The 19,529-nt window shown below is 40.9% G+C and overlaps 1 protein-coding gene across 1 annotated transcript in view; it reads right to left on the reverse strand.

Annotated features, from left to right (window-relative positions):
• Window positions 1-15,527, reverse strand: part of Stx17 (syntaxin 17) — a 54,634-nt gene extending 39,107 nt beyond the window's left edge. The window contains exons 1-4 of the mRNA XM_028770262.1: window positions 15,421-15,527; window positions 10,908-10,953; window positions 7,948-8,129; window positions 1,116-1,181 (exon numbers count right to left, since the gene is read on the reverse strand). Of these exons, the coding sequence (XP_028626095.1) occupies window positions 1,116-1,181; window positions 7,948-8,070 (189 nt within the window). The 5' untranslated portion in view covers window positions 8,071-8,129; window positions 10,908-10,953; window positions 15,421-15,527. The remainder of the gene's footprint in view (window positions 1-1,115; window positions 1,182-7,947; window positions 8,130-10,907; window positions 10,954-15,420) is intronic.
• Window positions 15,528-19,529: the final 4,002 nt, after the last annotated feature.

The following is a 19,529-nucleotide window of genomic DNA, read 5'->3' on the forward strand; positions in this document are numbered from 1 at the left end:
CCAAGGACTGTATATATGCAATTACAAAAGAGAAGGAGAACAAAATGAAAAGCTATAGCTCTATCTACATGGCAGGGGTAAAATGACAGCACCTGAGCCACCAGTGACGGGGCTGTTCCGTAATCACTAGGTAACATGGGAAATGGGCCAACGGCCTCACAATGGATTCTTCCTAATAGGTCTTGAAAATAGAGAATCTTGGGGTTCTGTCTCTAACTGTGTTGTACTTTAAAAACAAATAATGAGTATATATATTTTTCAAGACTTGCACTTATTTACTTATTTAGTGTGGGTGTACCTGAGGCCACAGCACACATGTGGGGGTCAAAGGACAACTAGCTGGAGTCAGTTATCCCCTTCTTCCATGTTGGCCCTGGGCTGAAACTTGGGCTCTCAGGCTTGGTGGCAAGTGCCCTTACTGGTAAACTATCTCACTGGCCCTGAAAATACTATTTTTAAAAGCTAGTTTAAAATAATTAGAGTTTTTAAAAATAACTATCAAATATAGGTAATACATTTCAAATAGAATTCTGTATCTCTCAAATTATAGATGTTGGTGTCTTATAAACACATCAGTATAGCATACATGAAGAACACACACAGCATATGTGAAAAACTTTTACCCTTCAAAGCAATTTTTAAAAAAATGTTAAAACTACGAGTAGCATTATTTGTCAGTCAACAAATTAATACAAGAAAATGCACTGACTGTGAAAATGTAAGTTGATCTATTATTCCTGAAGAAAAATTACTCAGGAGAAAGGTGACTCGGCAGTTCCTGGTAAACAGTAACAAAACACAACAGAGGGTCAGCTAGGAAGGAGTCAGCTGAGCCCCATACCCCACAACCAAAAGTCCTAAAGCATCCAACGAGTGTGATGCCACAGGCTGACCGCATGAGATGAAGCCCAAACATGGGTGCACAAAAATTCCTGCCACTGCCTCAGGAAGCTGCAAAAGGCACATAACAGGAATGGACTTTGTTTACACTTGGGTCTCATCTCACACATTTTAAAATGAACATTTTAGATATGGGCTTATCATCCTGAATTACTTTAGCAAAATGTTCTCAAGACTGTCTCTTCCCAACGATTTACCAAACACAACAGCCTTACCTGAACAGTGCGCCCGGCATTGATGTGTTCTTCATGCAACTTGTCCCAAATTCTGCACCGTTGATACTATTTAAAAAAGAGAGACAGAAAGAAAAAGAGTGAAGAAAATGAGGAAAGTGCTGACTTTTACATCACAAGACCATGTCCAGTTCCCACAAAAGCCTTTACTCAGACTCTAACATGCCAGGGAGGAGAGACAGTGACTTTTGTAATGACAGCTAACTTTCTAAAGGCATTCATCATTACATTTCAAATATTTAGAAATAATAATAAAAGTAACAAAATATCAGACCTAATTACTTTTTTTGGCCAAAATAATGTTTTTGTCTACCTACAAATTCTCTGGGGATGGACAATATAGAGAATGACGATATAAAAGAAGCTGGAAGTTGAACAGCATTCCTTACACATCTTTATCACATATGTAGAATTTTAAGTATTTGTTAATAGTAACATTAAATGTTAAGAACTAAGGTCAGAATTTAAAAAAAAAAATCAATAAATCCCCAAAGCAGGCAGAAAGAACAAAAGCTGCTTGAGTGACAGAAGTCTCCAGTAAACAACACGAACCAGAGAAAAATGGAACATGTAGGTCTCAGGGAAGAGACACAGCTCCACAACTTCCACCCAGGGAAGTGAAGGAGGAATGTGTGCTCACATCCACAGCAGCTGCCAGCATCTGTCACTAGTGTACAGACACTATGAGAAAGGCTGACGGCACTGGCCGAACTTTGATTCTCCAAGAAGGAATGAAAAGTATGGAAAATGGTAAATACTCAGATAAACATCAACTTTTTATTTCTAAACTCTCAGGTTCAGCAGGTGGGTGCCAGAACTAACTGCTGGAATTCCATCTCCATGACTAACTCGAACTCCTATAAGTTGTCCTCTGATCTCTATATGCCAACATGATACATGGGCACACACACACACACACACACACACACACACACACACACACGAGGCAGCTGCTAAAATGTAATCCACACAGATCACATCATACTTTGTGGTGAAATACTCTCTCTGAGACTAGAAAGAAGGTAAAAATCTGGTCTTACCAGTCCCAGCTAGTGTCACACTGGAAATTCTAGTCAGCACTGTAGGGTATAACAAAGATGAAGGAAAGGAAGGAGGGAGGAAGGCAGGGAGGGAGAGAGGGAGGAAGGGAGGGAGGAAGGGAAGGGAAGGGAGGAAGGGAAGGGAAGAGGTTCTGTGTTCTATCATTAGCAAATCCAACCCCTTCTCCTCTAAAACAATGGAAAGAAAGGAAGGAACAAAGAAAGGAAAGGAAAGAGGGAAGGAAGGAGGGAGGGAAGGAGGGAGGGAGGGAGGGAGGTAGGGAGGGAGGGAGGGTAGGGTAAAGCTACCAAGAGAGAGTAAACCTACTCACTTCAAATGAGCTCAAATCAACAGGCACAAGACATCTGAGTAAACCAAGAAGCCTTGCAAATATGTCTGTGCATTTATGAAGAACTGGAGAAATTCCTAATATTTGCAAATGTTGACCTAATTTTCACAAAGAATATATATATTTTAAAAACCTGGGCTATAAATATTAATGCAAAGCTTGGGGGAAGTGTTTACTAAATTAGTAGAGAGACGGTGTGAGAGACCTTGGGGAACTGGAGACCCTGTCCCTTTTCTGTCCAGCATTCTCACGTATAACTTCAAAACAAACAACACATTAACTATCAAATTCACAGGTGATGTTAAAGAAGGAAGAGGTAGCACAGATGAGAGATCACTGCTGTACTTGGTGAGAATTACGATAATGTACACATGAGGCTCTGCCCTGGAGCCAAGAAGTGCAATTGTAACGGCACTATCTGGCTCAATAGCTCCCAGTCCCCAGCAGTTAAGGACGGAGCAGTAAGAAGTGGCATTCTGAGACGACTGATGCAGTGCTCGGCTCTGCCCTCCTTCATTTGATGCCCTTCCTAGAAGCGCACCCTCAAGTACGTATACATTAGACACATGCACTAACATAGCAACCTCCAAGGATACAGCTGATCAGCTCTAAATGTCTCTCTACCTTCAACGTAACACAGAGTACAGTGTGAGAGTGCAGGCCTGGAACCCCAGCACTGGGGAGCTAGGAAAGGGAGGTCCAGGGGTCAAGGCCAGCTGGGGCTTACATAGTGAAACCTTGTCTCAAAAAGCAAAACTTGGGGTGGTGAAATGGTTCAGCAGGTACTCGCCCCTAAGCCCAAGAACTGAGTTTAATCTCCAGGAGCCACACCATAGAAGGAAGAGAAAGGACTCCAAAGGTGATTCTCAGGTCTCCACATCCACACTGCGGCATGTGTGTCCACGTACATACACATAAATAATAAATAAACATAAAAACCAGAAGACAAAGCATCAATAATACTTGACCTATACAGCTATTGTAAGATGAAGTGTTGTAACATATGGAAACCTGTAACATAATTCTCAGCAAAGAAAAGCAGCAGCCTTTGCTACTGCTGTCATTATTCACCCACATACTAAAAAGGCTGTAGAAGTGATTACTGCCTCAATGGCATTATCTCTTAATACAGTGAATGACAAAAAAAAAAGAATAAACTAATTCATGATGCTCTTCCTACTATTCAAATTTATATGAAATTGGGATGTATTATGAAAAGCTATTATCCTAAATATTTGATGGGAGAGTAGTGGGAAGTAGGGTGACTTAATAATATACATGAAAAACACTAGAAGAAGCAACTTTTAAATTTGTAGTTAAGTTCGGGCCACTGACACACAGCTCTAAACTGGAGGCTTTTACAGGAGATGGTCTTTGTCTATCTGCACAGCAGGACAGGCAGGTAAATTAAGGCAAAACCACCACATTATGCTTTGAGTTGCAAAATACAGAAACACAAACTTTAAAATGGCTTCAACAATAAACACAGAAAGCAGACAAGAGTGTGCGGGTCATCTCAGGGGTATGGGGGTCATCCTCGGGTAGTTCAATACAGATGTTAAAAGGTTATCACATGCCTGGCTGCTGCTTTCTTCTTTACCACTTTCAATAAGGCCCTCGATTGTGTCCTAATCCAGTGGGGTTTGCTATATTTCCAGACACAACAGGAAGACACAGCCAGACCACTGGAAGAAATGGGAATGTTTTATTATATGTGTATTTTTTTTTAAAGTAGGAAAATATTCCTGTAAGTTTCCAAATTTCTACCAGGCTTTTGATCAAGGCTTACTAGCCAGAACTGTGAGATATACCTTTAGCTCCTTAATAATCAAACATGAACGAGAACTAAATTATCATTCACCATCATCTGAGTTTGGTAAAGGAGACAGACACAGGTTGGGGAGGGGGGCTAGTTATAATTACAAATTAACAAACAAGTATGAACAAATACATAAATAGCATGTCAGCCTGCTTCCTTCACTTGGAATTTCTGGGTTCAGGCACATGCCTACTGTCTAGTGTATGTCTGCTATTCCACACAGTCACATGCTGCCTCCATCATTCTTGGATTATTTCCTATCTGTGTCTTTAACTGAACTTGAAACTTCTTGAGAATTGGAAATCTATTTTTACATATTACTCAATGCAAACAATCTGAGAAACAGCAAACACCAAGCTAATATTTATTTCCTGTAATAAATAATCTTGTTTCTCATTAAACCTGGCAGATTGAATACAAATATTCATCTCTGCTCAAAATCTCAGGAAAGTATAATAAAGAATGTTAAGAAGCAAATATTCACAAGAGCAACGAGAATACAGCAGAAGACACCAACAGACAAGAACTTTTAAACAAACTGCAGAAGCTGGGAAGAATATAGACACATTGCAGTGGATTCAGCAGACCAAGGAGGAGGACAATTTTGACGCTGCAGAGGTGGCTGGTGGGGGGAATGGCACTTGTACTCCAGGAATGCTGGACATCCAGAGCTACTAGGTACAGGTGACTAGCTACAAAGTGTGGTGGGGAGAAAGCAGATTGGTGGAAGCTTCACGTATTATCACATTACATCCCCACGTGCTCAAGCAACTGCCCTGCCCTAAGACCATGGACAGTAGCCCTCTCTTCAGGGCCAACTAGAGAAGCTGGGGATCCTGGACTCCAAACCTATTAAGGGCAAGGATGAGATGGGATGCCCCAAGCAGCCTGGACCAGGGATCCCTCAGTGCTCTGTGTTGTCTTCCTGTTCACTTCCCTTCTCTTAGGCCAGATGGATAGTCATATAATGTATAGTACACTCACCCCTCTTAGCCCCTACTTCATCCCTACTGTAGCCTCACCTCTGATAAAATAACTCCAATAGGTAGACTGGAGTTAAAACATAGATGTTAAATCTATAAACAGGGCTGTGTCAAGATAGTGTGTTTAAATATGAAGTGATGACATTACAGAGCATACCCCACAAGAAGAACCAGAGCTGGGGGATTTGAACAAAGAACAAAGCTCGATGGAGGCAAATGATGGGGTGCAAGTTATTAACAGATGTAAGACAGGAGGTAAATGATGGGGTGCATGTCATTAACAGATGTAAGACAGAAAGTAAGATTATGCAGCGCCATACTTCCTCTACCTTCTTTACTGAGGAATTCACCTTCAAAATGAAAAAGCTCTAATAAGATCATTAGGAGGAAAATGAAGCTCGGGTGAAGCGCATGCCTGCAGGTAATGGACAGCTTCCATCACCATGAGCGATGAGACGAGGCAAATCCAAGGCAAACAAACTCCACCTTATCTGATAAGCCATTCAGGGGGTTTCTGCCACTTGCACCTTAGCCATAAACTAACTCATACTAACCTTGTGTACGTCCCACACAGTACGCTTCTCTTTAGATCCTAACAATACGAAACAAAGACAACTGTGTCCCAACTTGGCTATCCTGCAGTTCCTATTTACTGTGCTACACCTATGACACACTAAGGCTTCAAACGTCAGCATCACATGCTAGTAACACTTATCATGTGTCCAGGGTCGCCCTGCCGGGCCTATGCACATGGCCCAGGTGTCCCGGGCACACTGCTCTCTTTGTTTTCATTGTTGCAGACTCACTCTGCTAAAGGCTTACCTTCAATTTCCCTCCAGTCTGGCTTTCTTCTTTTAAATTCATACTGGATGACTGATGGCCAGAATAATAAATATTTTATCTTTCTGCACCTTTTCTTCAAGAAGAATATGCCTTTTTGAAAGTAAGGCATGTAAGACACCTGGAGCCTGAATTTAGTTCTTAACTCTTCTAAAGAGTGAGTGCTGCAGTTTTAAATGTGTTTCATACCACAGCCTAGCCACCAAAATGCATCGTTCAAGTCTGTGCACAGAAAGAGGAGCTTTCATAAGCAAACTAGAAACCCTGCAGACATGAAATGTTCAAGGATATTTAAAGAAAAGAGCATAAATCAGTATGAGCTTACTTTCTTGGCTTTAGATATTGTCATCTATCTGTCCATTATAATTATCTGATAATGTCTAAAGGTTTCATAATAAGCAAAACTGCTAAAAGAAACATCTTCAGTCAGAGCAGGATTGATGGCACTAAACTCCAGGTAATTCTCTTACTACACCTGGTACAGCTAATCCAATCACCAAGGCACCCAACCCTATTACTCTGCTATAGGAGCACAGACCCCTTAGCTAGGATTGAAGAGCAATGATGGCAGGCATTTCCATTAAAAATAGGAAAGATATGTTAAATGTCAAACTTAAAGTAGGACAATAGAGGGGGAAATGGCTTTAATAGCCCATAGACTTCTTGTTTCTACCTTTCAGATTCAGTTCATCTACCTAATTCTTATCCTTTGTAATGGAGAAAATAGAAGTAGAGTGTTTACTTTGGATTACTCAACTCAGGTAAAAGGTTTGATAAGCTGCGATCTCTATCCCATTAAGCTAAGCAGGAGAGCTTTCTTTTTCTTCCAGTCCAAGAATAAGCAGTTTACCAGACAATTCCTGCTGCATCCTGACAAGCTATAGCCATCACTTATGTTCCATATGTAAAAAAGAGAAGAATTAAGGGATGAAAAAATATTAATCCTTAATTCTAGAAAAGACCCTCAGAGAAATTTTCATTGTAAACATCTTAGAAATTAATTTTTGTGTTTTTAAAAAGCACTTAAATACTAGAAAAATCAGTAGAAGAAAAACTTTGGTATTTTTAGTGAATACAGCTTATATTGAAAGGCTTAATAATCACATCAACCTCCCTAATCCTATAATAAAAATAAAAATAAAGAAGCAAAGGTACACATAGGTCAGTGCTGGAAGCAGAAGACAACCCACATTTCCAAGTCAAAGCTCAGTTCTCAGTAAACCTGAGGCTGAGGTAAACATCACAAGCCCACAGCACTCCCTGGCCAGGGCAGGGCCTCTGAGCAGCTCATCTACCTTGGCAGTGCTTCTCAGTTTGGGGCCTTTGTCAAAGAGAAGCAGTGAAGAAAGGAAATTCCCTCACATCACACAATTGTTTACGTCTTTTACATGTGCACCTGAAGAGGATAGAAGTTCTTGATAGGCACAAGTTCAAAACACTTGCCATGGGGTGAACGAGATTAAGGCAGGTCCATTAGCTACAGCACCCCACCTTCACACTACGGGGCACCATCAAACGGTTTGAATTTAATTACTATCTAGACCTCCACATGTAAATTAAAAAGGAACAAACTCTACTCTCATCTCCCCTCCTCAACACAACAGAAGGAATATATGAGAACTGCACTTGTAGAACTTGAAGACTAGTTGAAAAGTAATGCCGCTGTATCAGCAGGGTGGAGGTGTCTCAGAAAAGCCTCAGACTTTCTCTTCAGCTGAAATGCAGACAGCAAGTAAGAATCTACACAAGTACCTGCTTCTGTAGTACAAATGGAACGCTCACCTTCTCGATGTTTATCTGGTGTTTTCTTAACCTCTCCAGGTCTGTTGGGATCACTATCTTAGTGAATTTCTGTATAGCTGGCTCAAGCCTGCGTAACTTCACTTTTTCTTCATCTTCAGCCATCCTGAAGCTGGTTGAGGCACTTCCTCTTGCAGCAGCTCTCTTCTCTCATACACAAACACCTAAAAGGGAACATTGAAGAATGCTTTTACAACAGAGTCCATTCTTTTTAAAAGTAAACAAATACAGGGCTGGAGAGAGAGAGTGATAGTTATGAGCACTGGCTGTTCTTCCAGGGGACCCAGGTTTGGTTCCCAGCACCCACATGATGATTTGCAGCCATTAGTAACTCCAGTTCCAGGGGATCTGGCACCATTTTCTGGCCCTTTCTGGCACTACACATACAGTGCACAGACATACATACAGGCAGACACTCATACACATAAAATAACATTTTAAAAACATAAAAGGCAACAAATATGTAATTATACTTTAAATATATATAAACCTACAATTGAACTTGAATAGCTTTGTTTCTCTATGAATTAACAGATATTAAAATATTCTCTTCACGAAAATAGTATCTAGTCATTCTTGAATACTTTTCAAATAGTGTTCATTTTTATAGCACAGACAGGATGGGAACTATGTAACTCTAGGCTGGCCTGGAAACTCCAATGCTCCTGCCTCTACCTCCCAAGCTTACTCTAGAATGTTCAGAAAATATGTATAAATGGGGGCCCACAAGATGACTCCGTGGGCAAAAGAGCTTACCACCAGGGCTGAAGACATGAGTTCAATATCTGAGACCCACATGGTAGAAGGAAACAACTCATTCTCACAGGCGCGCGCACACACACACACACACACACACACACACACACACGCACTCATGCACATAAACACGCACAGAGAGGGGGAGAGAGAGAGAATAAATGTACAATTAAAAGTTTATGAACACTCACAGAAAGGGAGAGAGAGGGAATAAATATACAATTAAAAGTTTAAAGAAAATAAAAAAATTGAACAGAATAAAATAAAACTATCAATGATCTCCTCAACCTGCAGTGTCTACTCTACATTTTGTGGCTGTTTCCTGAGGTCTCCTATAATGTGCAGTATGTGTATAAACACCATTAAAAATGAGGATGACTTCCTGATATGTTTGGGCACAGAATAGCCATCTTTTTAAAAACTGACAAATAGCAAACCTGCCAGGGAAAAATCCCCTCTTAACATTTCTGCTTGTATCAAACCCCACTTCCAATGTCATCGTAATGTAATTGTGCAATTATATACTTCAAGTAGATTTCACAATACAGAACTCCTCTCATGGAAGGCCCTTATCTCTTCTTCTTAAACAAGGTGATTAGTAGTGTCTACCAAATAACCAGCAATAGAACTCTAATAAGAACCTTATTTACAAGGCCAGGAGACCACTCAGTGGGTAAAGGCGCTTGCTGCCAAGACATAGCCTGAGTCTGAGTCTCAGGTCCTACATGGGAGAGAACTGATTCCCACAAGTCTTCCTCTGACCTCCACATGCACACCATAGCACATGCATGACACATACAAATACATAAATATACTTAAAAATTAAAGAACCAGATGTTAGTATAAGTCTGAACCCGGTGACGTCATATTCAGGGGCCTGCGACTCCTACGTTGCTGGGACAACCACTCCCAGAATTCACCTACCTGACTCACCTACACCTGGTAAATTACACACGTCATCACCCACTTAAATAGTTGGGACCACCCCCAACCTCTCTCTCTCTTCGTCTTCTCTTCACTCGCCATCTTCCCGTTCCTCTCTCCCACTCCCTTCCCCAAATAAACCCCTTCCCTTGGAACCGGATCGGATCGGCTTTGGTGTTGTCTGTCCAAACTGCGCTCGAATCCTAACACCAGATTCTCTTCAGACATATAAGTATAAAGATGTTACTAGGATTCTATAGCCAGACTGAAAGTCCCAACATATGCTTTTGGAGACAGGACAGGACAGAAGAGATGGGAGCTGGAGGTGAGCATGCTCTAAAACCCCACAGAGGCTTTAACTAGAGACATTTACTTACATCAATGTTATAAGTTTGTGCTTGTAACATCTGATATAAGTATGTGCTTCCCTGCTTAACCAAGCTTGAACACCATCAAATTATATCATACCTTAATGTCACCCCTTAGCCCATAGTCAAAAAACAATAATAAATTGAATATGTAATTCCGTTGGATTATGGCCTCTTACCCAGGCCTTGTAAAGATACACCTTCACGCATTGATTCTGTGAGACCCTGACTCTTTAGGATTCACTGTTTTCAAACTCTCAAAGAGACCGAATGTCCCCAAACATTAAGAGCTGCTTTAAATAATGTTCTGTTTTTCTCCTTTCTTTCGTAGTTGAAAATCTTGAAACAGTGGCTATAAAAACTGCTTCCATTACCCATTGGCTAAGAACTTAATTCTTATGCCTAATACAAGCTCTCAGGGAAAATCTCCAGGCACCAAGAGCAGAGTTAAAACTGAACCACAGAGCAGACATAAACTAGAGACACATGGATAGAAGTACAGCATCAAAAGAAACAGGCTCGGACTGCAGCAGAAAGTAACAATGGGCGGGCCCAGAGATGAGAAAGTGATCCAAAAAAAGTCTATTCTTATTTTTTTACTTTTCGTGACAGGGTTTCTCTGTGTAGCCCTGGCTGTCCTGGAACTCACTCTGTAGACCAGGCTGGCCTGGAACTCAGAAATCTGCCTGCCTCTGCCTCCCAAGGAGGATTAAAGGTGTGTGCCACCACCGCCTTAAATTCTTAAATTTACAAAGACATAAATAAAGGAATAAACTTTTCAAAAGGACAAAAAGAATGAGCTCAAAATGCTACAAAAGAGTTAACAGGTACATAAGGGAAATTAAACTTTCTAAATGGGAAACCTCAAAAGATAAAGTAAATAAGAAATCATACCTAGCTGGAGAGAGGACTCGGAATTCGGACGATGACAAGATGAAGACTGTAAAGGAGAAGATAAAGGACATAAATTCACAAGCTCAGTAACAAATGTAAAAAAATACAGAAAACAACCAAAAGAAAGGGTTTAAAGAAAATACGCTGAAAATTAAAGGCAGAAACTCTTCTGCATAAATCCTGCTAGCATAAATAAAAACAAACTTACCTAAGCAAATGATTGGAAAATCAGAGCATCAAGGACAAAGAAAAAGATCTTAAAGAGCAAACCAGAGATAACAGATAAATTAAAACAACAAAAGCAGCCAACTTTTCATCAAAGCAATATATCAAAGATATGAATGTCTTCAAAGTACTTGGGAGCTGGTGCATACCTAGGCGAGTTATCATCTGTGGTGAAGTCAAAATAATTATTTTCAGACATGCAAGGCTCAGTTTAACAAACTCATTAAAAAGAACTACTAAAAGGAGGGAGGAAGAAGAGAACGGGAGGGCAGAAGAGGGAGAGAGAGCAAGCTAGAGGGGATAGAGAGACAGAGAGACAGAGGGAAACGGAGTGCAAGTGTGTGTGTGTGTGTGTGTGTGTGTGTGTGTGTGTGAGAGAGAGAGAGAGAGAGAGAGAGAGAGAGAGAGACAGAGACAGAGACACAGACACAGAGGGAAAGGGAGTGAGTAGTGAGTGAGTAGTGAGTGAGTAGTGAGTGAGTCAAAGAAAGACAGAGACAGGAAAATGGCGTGTGTGTTAGAGAGAAAAAGAGACAGAGAGAGACAAGAAACAGAGGAAAATGGAGAGTGTATGTGTGTGAGAGAGACAGAAAGGGAGAGACAGAGACACACAGGCAAAGGGAGTGTGTGTGTGAGTGAGTGAGTGAGAGACAGAGAGAGACAGGGAAATGGAGTGTATGAGAGAGAAAGAGACAGAGAGACAGAGAGAGACAAGAGATAGGGGAATGGAGAGTGTATGTGTGTGGTATGTGTGTGTATGTGTGTGTGTGAGAGAGAGAGAGAGAAAGAGAAAGAGAGAGAGAGAGAGAGAAAGGGAGAGAGGGAGAGAGGGAGAGAGGGAGAAAGGGAGAGAGGGAGAGAATGAACACGCACATTTCTTTTTGGTACTCCCAAGGATCCCTAGAGTCTGTTAAGGTATATCTGGTAGATAATGTGGTCACTAAACATCTACTGAATTCACCTTTCTCCCCTTCAAAACACAAAGCATTGCAAAGTATTATGAAAAACACATTATAACAAATAAAGAAAATTAAGAAAATAAAAGGATGGAATGCAAATAATAACCTATTGCTGGATTGAATGACAGACTGACTGGTTTTATTTTGAACAACATGATCAAGTATATAGAAAATGTCAGCATGTAAATATTTTTATTACATAGTAGTATAGTATCACACTGTGTGTGTTCCGTAATCTAATCATCCATTGTTAGCTCTTCAAGATGATCCTAATTTTCTACTATTACAAACTACATTCTGATTACTTTCCTCAGATATAAATCTATACTACCTCCATGACTACTCAGACAACTAAAAGTAGAAATATAAAGCAGATAAACTTTAAGTTTTAAAAATATACTCATTGCCAAATAAGCCATTACATGTTCTTCCTACTTACAGTCTACCAGAAGCACTTCTCCATATTCTAAGCAATGATTGGTTTGATTAGTGAGGGGAAAAATGGTATCCTAGGAGACTTTTCTAGTTCACGGTCCCTTTCTAGCTAGAATTAATTTTTTTTCTATCATTTCCTATTGTTTACAGAATTATAATATGTAATTATATATCTGACAGCATAATATTCAAATTATTGCAGACATAGTGTCACCATAACAAAATATCATCTACCACGCCATCAAATGATAAAGTAGCTCACATCTGTTATCTGTTACAGGAGGATCCCAGTTCAGTGTCAAAATGTGGTATACAAGTGTGTTGGAATACTGACTGAAAGTACAGTCCATCATTTTTTATTTTTAAGTCATAAAATTGGACCATGTTACATGATTAAAACACTAGGTTTAAAGAGATAAAAAGCATACACCTGTAAAAATGTTCAAAAATAATACAAAATTCCTTAGTTCTCAAACTTCTGTGAAGTTATTACATTACTTTAATGAAATAAAAATACCAAGATATAGGAGAAATAAGACTGTATTACCATGGAGAAGAAAGCAAGTAAAGAACAGGACATGGTAGTTTTGCTGATCATTGAAAGGCTACAGGTGAGGACAGTTATGCTGTGTGTTTCTCCAGGTAGTATATTTCAGATATCCTGGAATGACTTTCTGCATATACCAGGACTGGACAGATAGGGAAACATTTCCCAGAAAATGAGTCAGTTCTCACTGTTAGAGAACAAGCAGGAGCCTATACCAGGATGATCCTAGGAGTATAAACAGAGAGATACCAGTCTGCACTTTGATTTCTTAACCACATACAAACAGATTCAGAAATAAGTGTTGATCTTGCATAGATGGATGTAGATATGCATGTACTGCTGTCTTCTGTGAGGCTCTGAATGTAATGGCACCCTAGTAGCAGTAAGCACCCCTAGACCACAGGTGTGTTAATACCATTCTGAAAGATGGAGGGAGGGCAGCAAGCCGCAGGTGAGGGAAGACCAGGAGTCCTCAGAGATGCACTTGATTCCACAACTGTGCAGATGTCACAGAAGTACAGAAAATAATGACATCACAAAACCTCCTAATGGCCAAAGTGAGAACAATTTGATATATGAAGTACATACTAATAGCAAAATAATCATATGAGGTTTTGTTTTTTTTCCTAAGACAGGCTTTCTCTGTGTAGCCCTGGCTGTCCTGGAACTCTCTCTGTAGACCAGGCTGGCCCTAAACTCACCTGCCTCTGCCTCCCAAGTGCTGGGATTAAAGGTGTGCACCACCACTGCCCAGCAATCACAGGAGTTTGTTGACACAAAGAATTGAATACAGATAAAGAAATAAGAGAGATGGAAAGCTCCTCCTTAGAGAATTCAATAAAAGGAAGGAGGGAAATTGAGGGCTGTCACAGTATCAAAGTAACAGTACTTGGAGAATAACTGGAGTACTAATTGCTATGGAGAATCCCCCAGTTACCAAATTTAACTAAGTAATTGTGATCATGTCAACACACAAGCAGTAGGTCCCATCTGGAGGGTCCATGGAGGCATAAACTGAAAAGGGTACTTATACCTTGTGGTATTCTTAACAGAAATGCAACACAATCTAATCACAACTAACTACAGACAAACTCCTACTTGAAAGGCACTACCAACATTCCTGACTCTTCAAAAGCATAAAAGTTACGATACTGTTATGGATTGGAAAAGGTAATGGCTGTTTATTAGACCCCATTGTAAAATAAAGGACTCTAATAAAAAGAATGGATCACAAGAGACCCAGTTAACCTCTTGCTCTCTGTGACTGTGTGCTATGTATGGTATGTAAAATACTAACACAGGGGCGCCGTAGTGTTCTGTATTACTTGTACTCGTTTTCTTTCTTTTTTGTTTTTGTCAAGACAGGGTTTCTTGCCGGGCGTTGGTGGCGCACACCTTTAATCACAGCACTTGGGAGGCAGAGGCAGACGGATTTCTGAGTTCGAGGCTAGCCTGATCTACAGAGTGAGTTCCAGGACAGCCCGGGCTATACAGAGAAACCCTGTCTCGAAAACAAAAAAAAAAAAAAAAAAAAAAAAAAAAAAAGACAGGGTTTTTCCATGTAGTCCTGGCTGTCCTGGAATGCAGACTGTAGACTAGGCTAGCCTTGAACTCAAGAGATCCCCCTGCCTCTGCCTCCTAAATGCAGGGATTAAAGGCGTGGGAACCAAGGCCTTCAGCAACTTCTGAGACTTTTCAATAATTGTAAATTACTCTCAAGTTTTGTTTGGTGTTTGTGCATGTATAAGAACTGCTGTTTCATGGATGAAAGAACGTTTAGAAGTCAGGACTGCAGTCATTTTCCAAGCACACACATTTGCAGTGAGGTGTCAAGTGCTTTACAAACTTGATCTCTTGGTACTTGCAACTAAGATGATCATGGGTACTATGATACTAAGGTTCCACAAGAAAAAGTACCCAAAGGTGAAGTAAAGTACTCTAGAGTTTTTTAAAAACGAAAGAGCTCCTTTCCTAGAAAAATGTCCCAAACTGCTGACAACCCTATCCCTCAAAGAAATGGATCCCCTTGGGCATGTGGGTGGCACTCGGAGTATAAGTGCTGGCTCGGCACTCGCAGCTGCGGCCTCTCCGCGTCCTGCCTGGGCACCGGCGTCGCGTCGTCCCTCACGGAGTCACCAGGGCGCACCTGGGCTACACCGACGACCCCAGCGACGCGGCTGGCCGGGCACCCCGGCGACCCAGGACCCGGAGCACCTCTTCACAGCGATCCCGGAGGGCATTACGCCGCGGGGCCTCGGCCTCCCCGCTCCCGCTGGGACAACTACTCCAAAACTGAAACCAGGGAGGCTTGGCCACTTCTGGTCGCGGCCCCGGCGCTCACACTGACCAGAAGTCGGGCTTGGTGACCGGCGCCTCTCCCGTGCGTCCACAGCCCGGCCCGCGGTGCCACATGGTAGCCCAGCGCCCCCGAGGCGGTAGCCCGTCAGCCCCTTACCTCCCGCCTAAGCGCTCGAGGCCGTCGGTAAACACTGCGCAGGCGCGAGCGGGGCGTGGCATCTCCAAGGGGCGGGGGTAGATGGCCCCGCCCCCTACCGTGCCTGTGGGCGTGGAGGTGATGTATTTGCCAGCCCCTGGAGGAAGTTCCAAAAGTGTTTTATGGGTCGTCTTGTGTACTGTATCCAAGACAATTTACATTTGGATAACCTTCTACATGTAACAGTTTTCCTGTACATTTTGTGTTTCTTAAATTTGTTGGCGAGGACGGCCTAGTGCCCATAACTCTTTAGGTGTGTGAAAACTGAAGTTCAGAACGGTGTGCCGCCCTCTCTTGTCCCTCCCCGCCCCGCCCCGCCCCGCCCCGCCCTGCCTCCCAAAGCCTCTGAATGACAGGCTTGGGGTTGGGGGTGAAATGTGAATGGCACAGGCACAAATGGAAACAGGGATGAACTTTTTTGTCCAGAGTCTGCTGGAGTGCTTTGGGCGTCTGTCCTTATTAAAATAATAGCTGGTTGCCGGGCAGTGGTGGCGCACGCCTTTAATCCCAGCACTTGGGAAGCAGAGGCAGGCAGATTTCTGAGTTCAAGGCCAGCCTGGTCTACAGAGTGAGTTCCAGGACAGCCAGGACTACACAGAGAAACCCTGTCTCAAAAAACAAACAAACAAACAAACAAAACAAACAAACAAAAAGATAGCTGGTCACTTTGAGGCTCAGCACAGATGTGAAATGACTCATTCCAGTTCAGCCCGTTTGTGACAGAGCTGTGCTCACAGCTGGTTTTCCTAATTTCCTTCTCAAGTCATTCCAGTTGGACCAGCTGCTGCAAGAACAAGCTTTGAAGTGTGTGCAGGTCATCGGTTCTCCTCTCTGAATGTTCTGACCTCAAGACCTAGCCAACTAAAATATATATATGACTATTCGGTCTTTCCTTAGAATGGATCTTATGATAGTGTAATTTTCAACAGTCTTAAGAACATTCCTGTTAGCTCTAAGGAAACTCAGTTTTAAGATCTGCAGATAGAATGGAAGTACAGGGAGAATTTTGGCCCTCAGATTAGGGGCTTAAAAAATTCTTGAAAGACAATTTTTAAAATAAAGCTCACTATTAATTAAGCTGTTTGGATTTTCTTTGGGGTATATTGGATGCTAGTGTTTATGGTACCCTTAGTTCATAGAATGAGGTATATCTATCAAATTTCATCCCAAGAAGAAAAATAAATGTATTAGGTAATACCATAGGAAACGTTTTTTTTTTTTTTTTTAATGCCAGCAAGTCAGTTAAATGAGAAACAGGGAATGTCTTAATTGGTAAAGTGCCTGCTGCACAAGATTGAAGACCTGAGTTTGGACACCCAGCACTCACATAAAAGTCAAGCTCTGTGGCATGTGTTTATAATCCTAACACCATCTAAATAGACAAAAGGATCCATGAGCTAGCTAGCTAGCCAGCTGCTCTTGTTGAATTGGTGAGCTCCAGGTTCACGAAAAGCTGATGCTATCACACACGCAGGCTTTCAAGCACGCACATGCGGGACACACGCACGCTCACACACACACACTAAGAATCAGTTAAACAATGCCTTTTGAATTAAAGATAATTGGTGTTAAATTCTGAAAAAGTACAACAGGAAGCTGTGGCACTCTAGGACTGACTTTGGCCTTCCAGGTAGTTATATGATATTTGCTGTAACTTAGGTGTGTCATGTAGAAAGATAACAATATTTAATCTAACAGTTTGGCCAGCTACCCTTATAATCTATAATATTTAATTGAATTTTTCAATATTTAGACATAAGGGGTGTGACCATTTTCTGTGCTCTTGTCCTAAGCCATAAAGTTATTAAGCTAATAAGGTCTGCTGCCCCGAGACAAAGTTTTCTTGATATCCTAACTTAACCCAGTAGATCAAAACAAAACAAAACAAAAAACCAAACCAAACCAAAACAAAAAACAGTAAGTAGTATACATCTGGGAAAGAAACCAAAAAAGAAATTATTACCTAGTAAGATGATTGCTTTTAAGTAGAGCCTGTATTGAATTCAGACAGCTTCAAGGTGGTTAAAGAGCTGGCTTTCCTAAATGATAATCACAAGGTTAAAAATGTAGCAGGCAAGTAAACACTGAGAAAAGTGTGTGCTTGTGTCTGTGAGAAAGTAGAGGACCTATCAGAGGAGCTGAGCAGCCCCAGAGAGGTTGGATGGGGGGAAAGAGGGGCTTAAAAGGAGCATCAGGTATCAACAATCTCAAAGACAAAAAACAAAACAAAACAAAACCATGATCATCTTACTAGATGCAGAAAAGGCCATTGACGATACATTTCTTCATGATAAAAGATCTGGAGAGATTAGGAATACTAGAAACATACCCCAACAAAATAAAGGGAGTTTACACAAGCCCATAGCCAGCATCAGCTTAAATGGACAGAAACTCAGAGCATTTCTATTAAAATCAGGAACAAGGCCGGATTTTCCAGTGTCTCCATGTCTATTTAATATAGTACTTCAAGTCTTAGCTAGTACACAATAAGGCAACTGAAGAAGAACAAGGGGAAACAAATTGGAATAGAAGAAATCTAAGTATCTTTATTTGCAGATCATATGGTAGTATGCATTAGTGACCCTGAAAATTCCACCAGGAAATTTCCATAACTGATAAACATTCTTAGCAAAGTAACTGAATACAAAATCAAGTCAAAAATATCAGTAGCTCTTCTATATATAAATGATAAATGGACTGAAAAATAAATCAGGTTAACAAAACCTTTCACAATGGCCTCAGATAATATAAAATATCTTGCAGTAACTCTAACCAAGCAAGTGAAATGCTTGTATAACAAAAACTTCAAGTCATTGAAGAAGATATAAGAAGATGGAAAGATCTCCCATGCTCACAGATTGGTAAGGCAAAGATACTAAAAATGACCGTTCTATCAAAAGATCAAAAGCAATCTACAGATTCAATGCAATCCCCATCAAAATTCCAACACAATCCTCACAGATCTTGAAAGGACAATTCTCAGCTTCATAGGAAACACAAAAATCCCTGGATAGCTAAAACATTCCTGGGAAATAGAAGTGTGAGAGTCTTACCATTCCAGATTTAAAGCTATACTACAGAGCTATAGTAATAAACCAGCATCATATTAGCACAAGAATAGAGACATTGATCAATAAAAATGAACTGAAGACCCAGACACAAATTGACACACCTATGAACACCTGAATTTTAATAAAGAAACCAGAAACACACACTGGAAAAAAGATATTATCTTCAACAAATGGTGCTGGTAAAACTGGACGTCTGCATGAGGAAGAATCTAAACACATCCACACACAAAGCTCAACTCCAAATAGATCGAATGCCTCACCATAAGGATAGATACGCTGGAGCTAATAGAATAGAAAATGGGGAATAGCCTTAAACTCATTGGCACAGGAAAGATGTGTTGAACGGAGTACTGTTATCACACTTTAAGATCAGCAATTGATGAATAAGACATCATGAAACTGAGACACCACTGAATGGCAGTAGCCTCCGAATGGGAAAAGATTTTTTCTTTTACCTACTACACATCAGATAAAGGGATAATACCCAAAATACATAAAGAACAGAGAGAGAGAGAGAGAGAGAGAGAGAGAGAGAGAGAGAGAGAGAGAGAGAGAGAGAGATCGAGATCGATCTCAAGGAAAAACTGAATTTTAAAATGAGGTACAGATCTAAACAGAGAACTCTTTACAGAGGAAAAATCAAATGGCTAAGAAACAAACAAACAAAAAAGTTCAATATCCTTAGCCATCAGGGAAATGCAAACCAAAATTACTTTGAAATTTCACTTTAAACCTATAAAAATGGCTAAGATCAATTTTTTTTTTAAAGTGACTTCATACTGGCAAGAGTGTGGAGTAAGGGGAATACCCATCCACTGCTGATGGAATTGGTAACTTACACAGCTACTATGGAAATCAGTGTAGCAGTTCCTTAGGAAGATGGAAATCATT

Source organism: Grammomys surdaster, unplaced genomic scaffold, assembly GCF_004785775.1.
Source record: "Grammomys surdaster isolate TR1022 unplaced genomic scaffold, NIH_TR_1.0 199, whole genome shotgun sequence".
Classification (NCBI taxonomy): Eukaryota; Metazoa; Chordata; class Mammalia; order Rodentia; family Muridae; genus Grammomys; species Grammomys surdaster.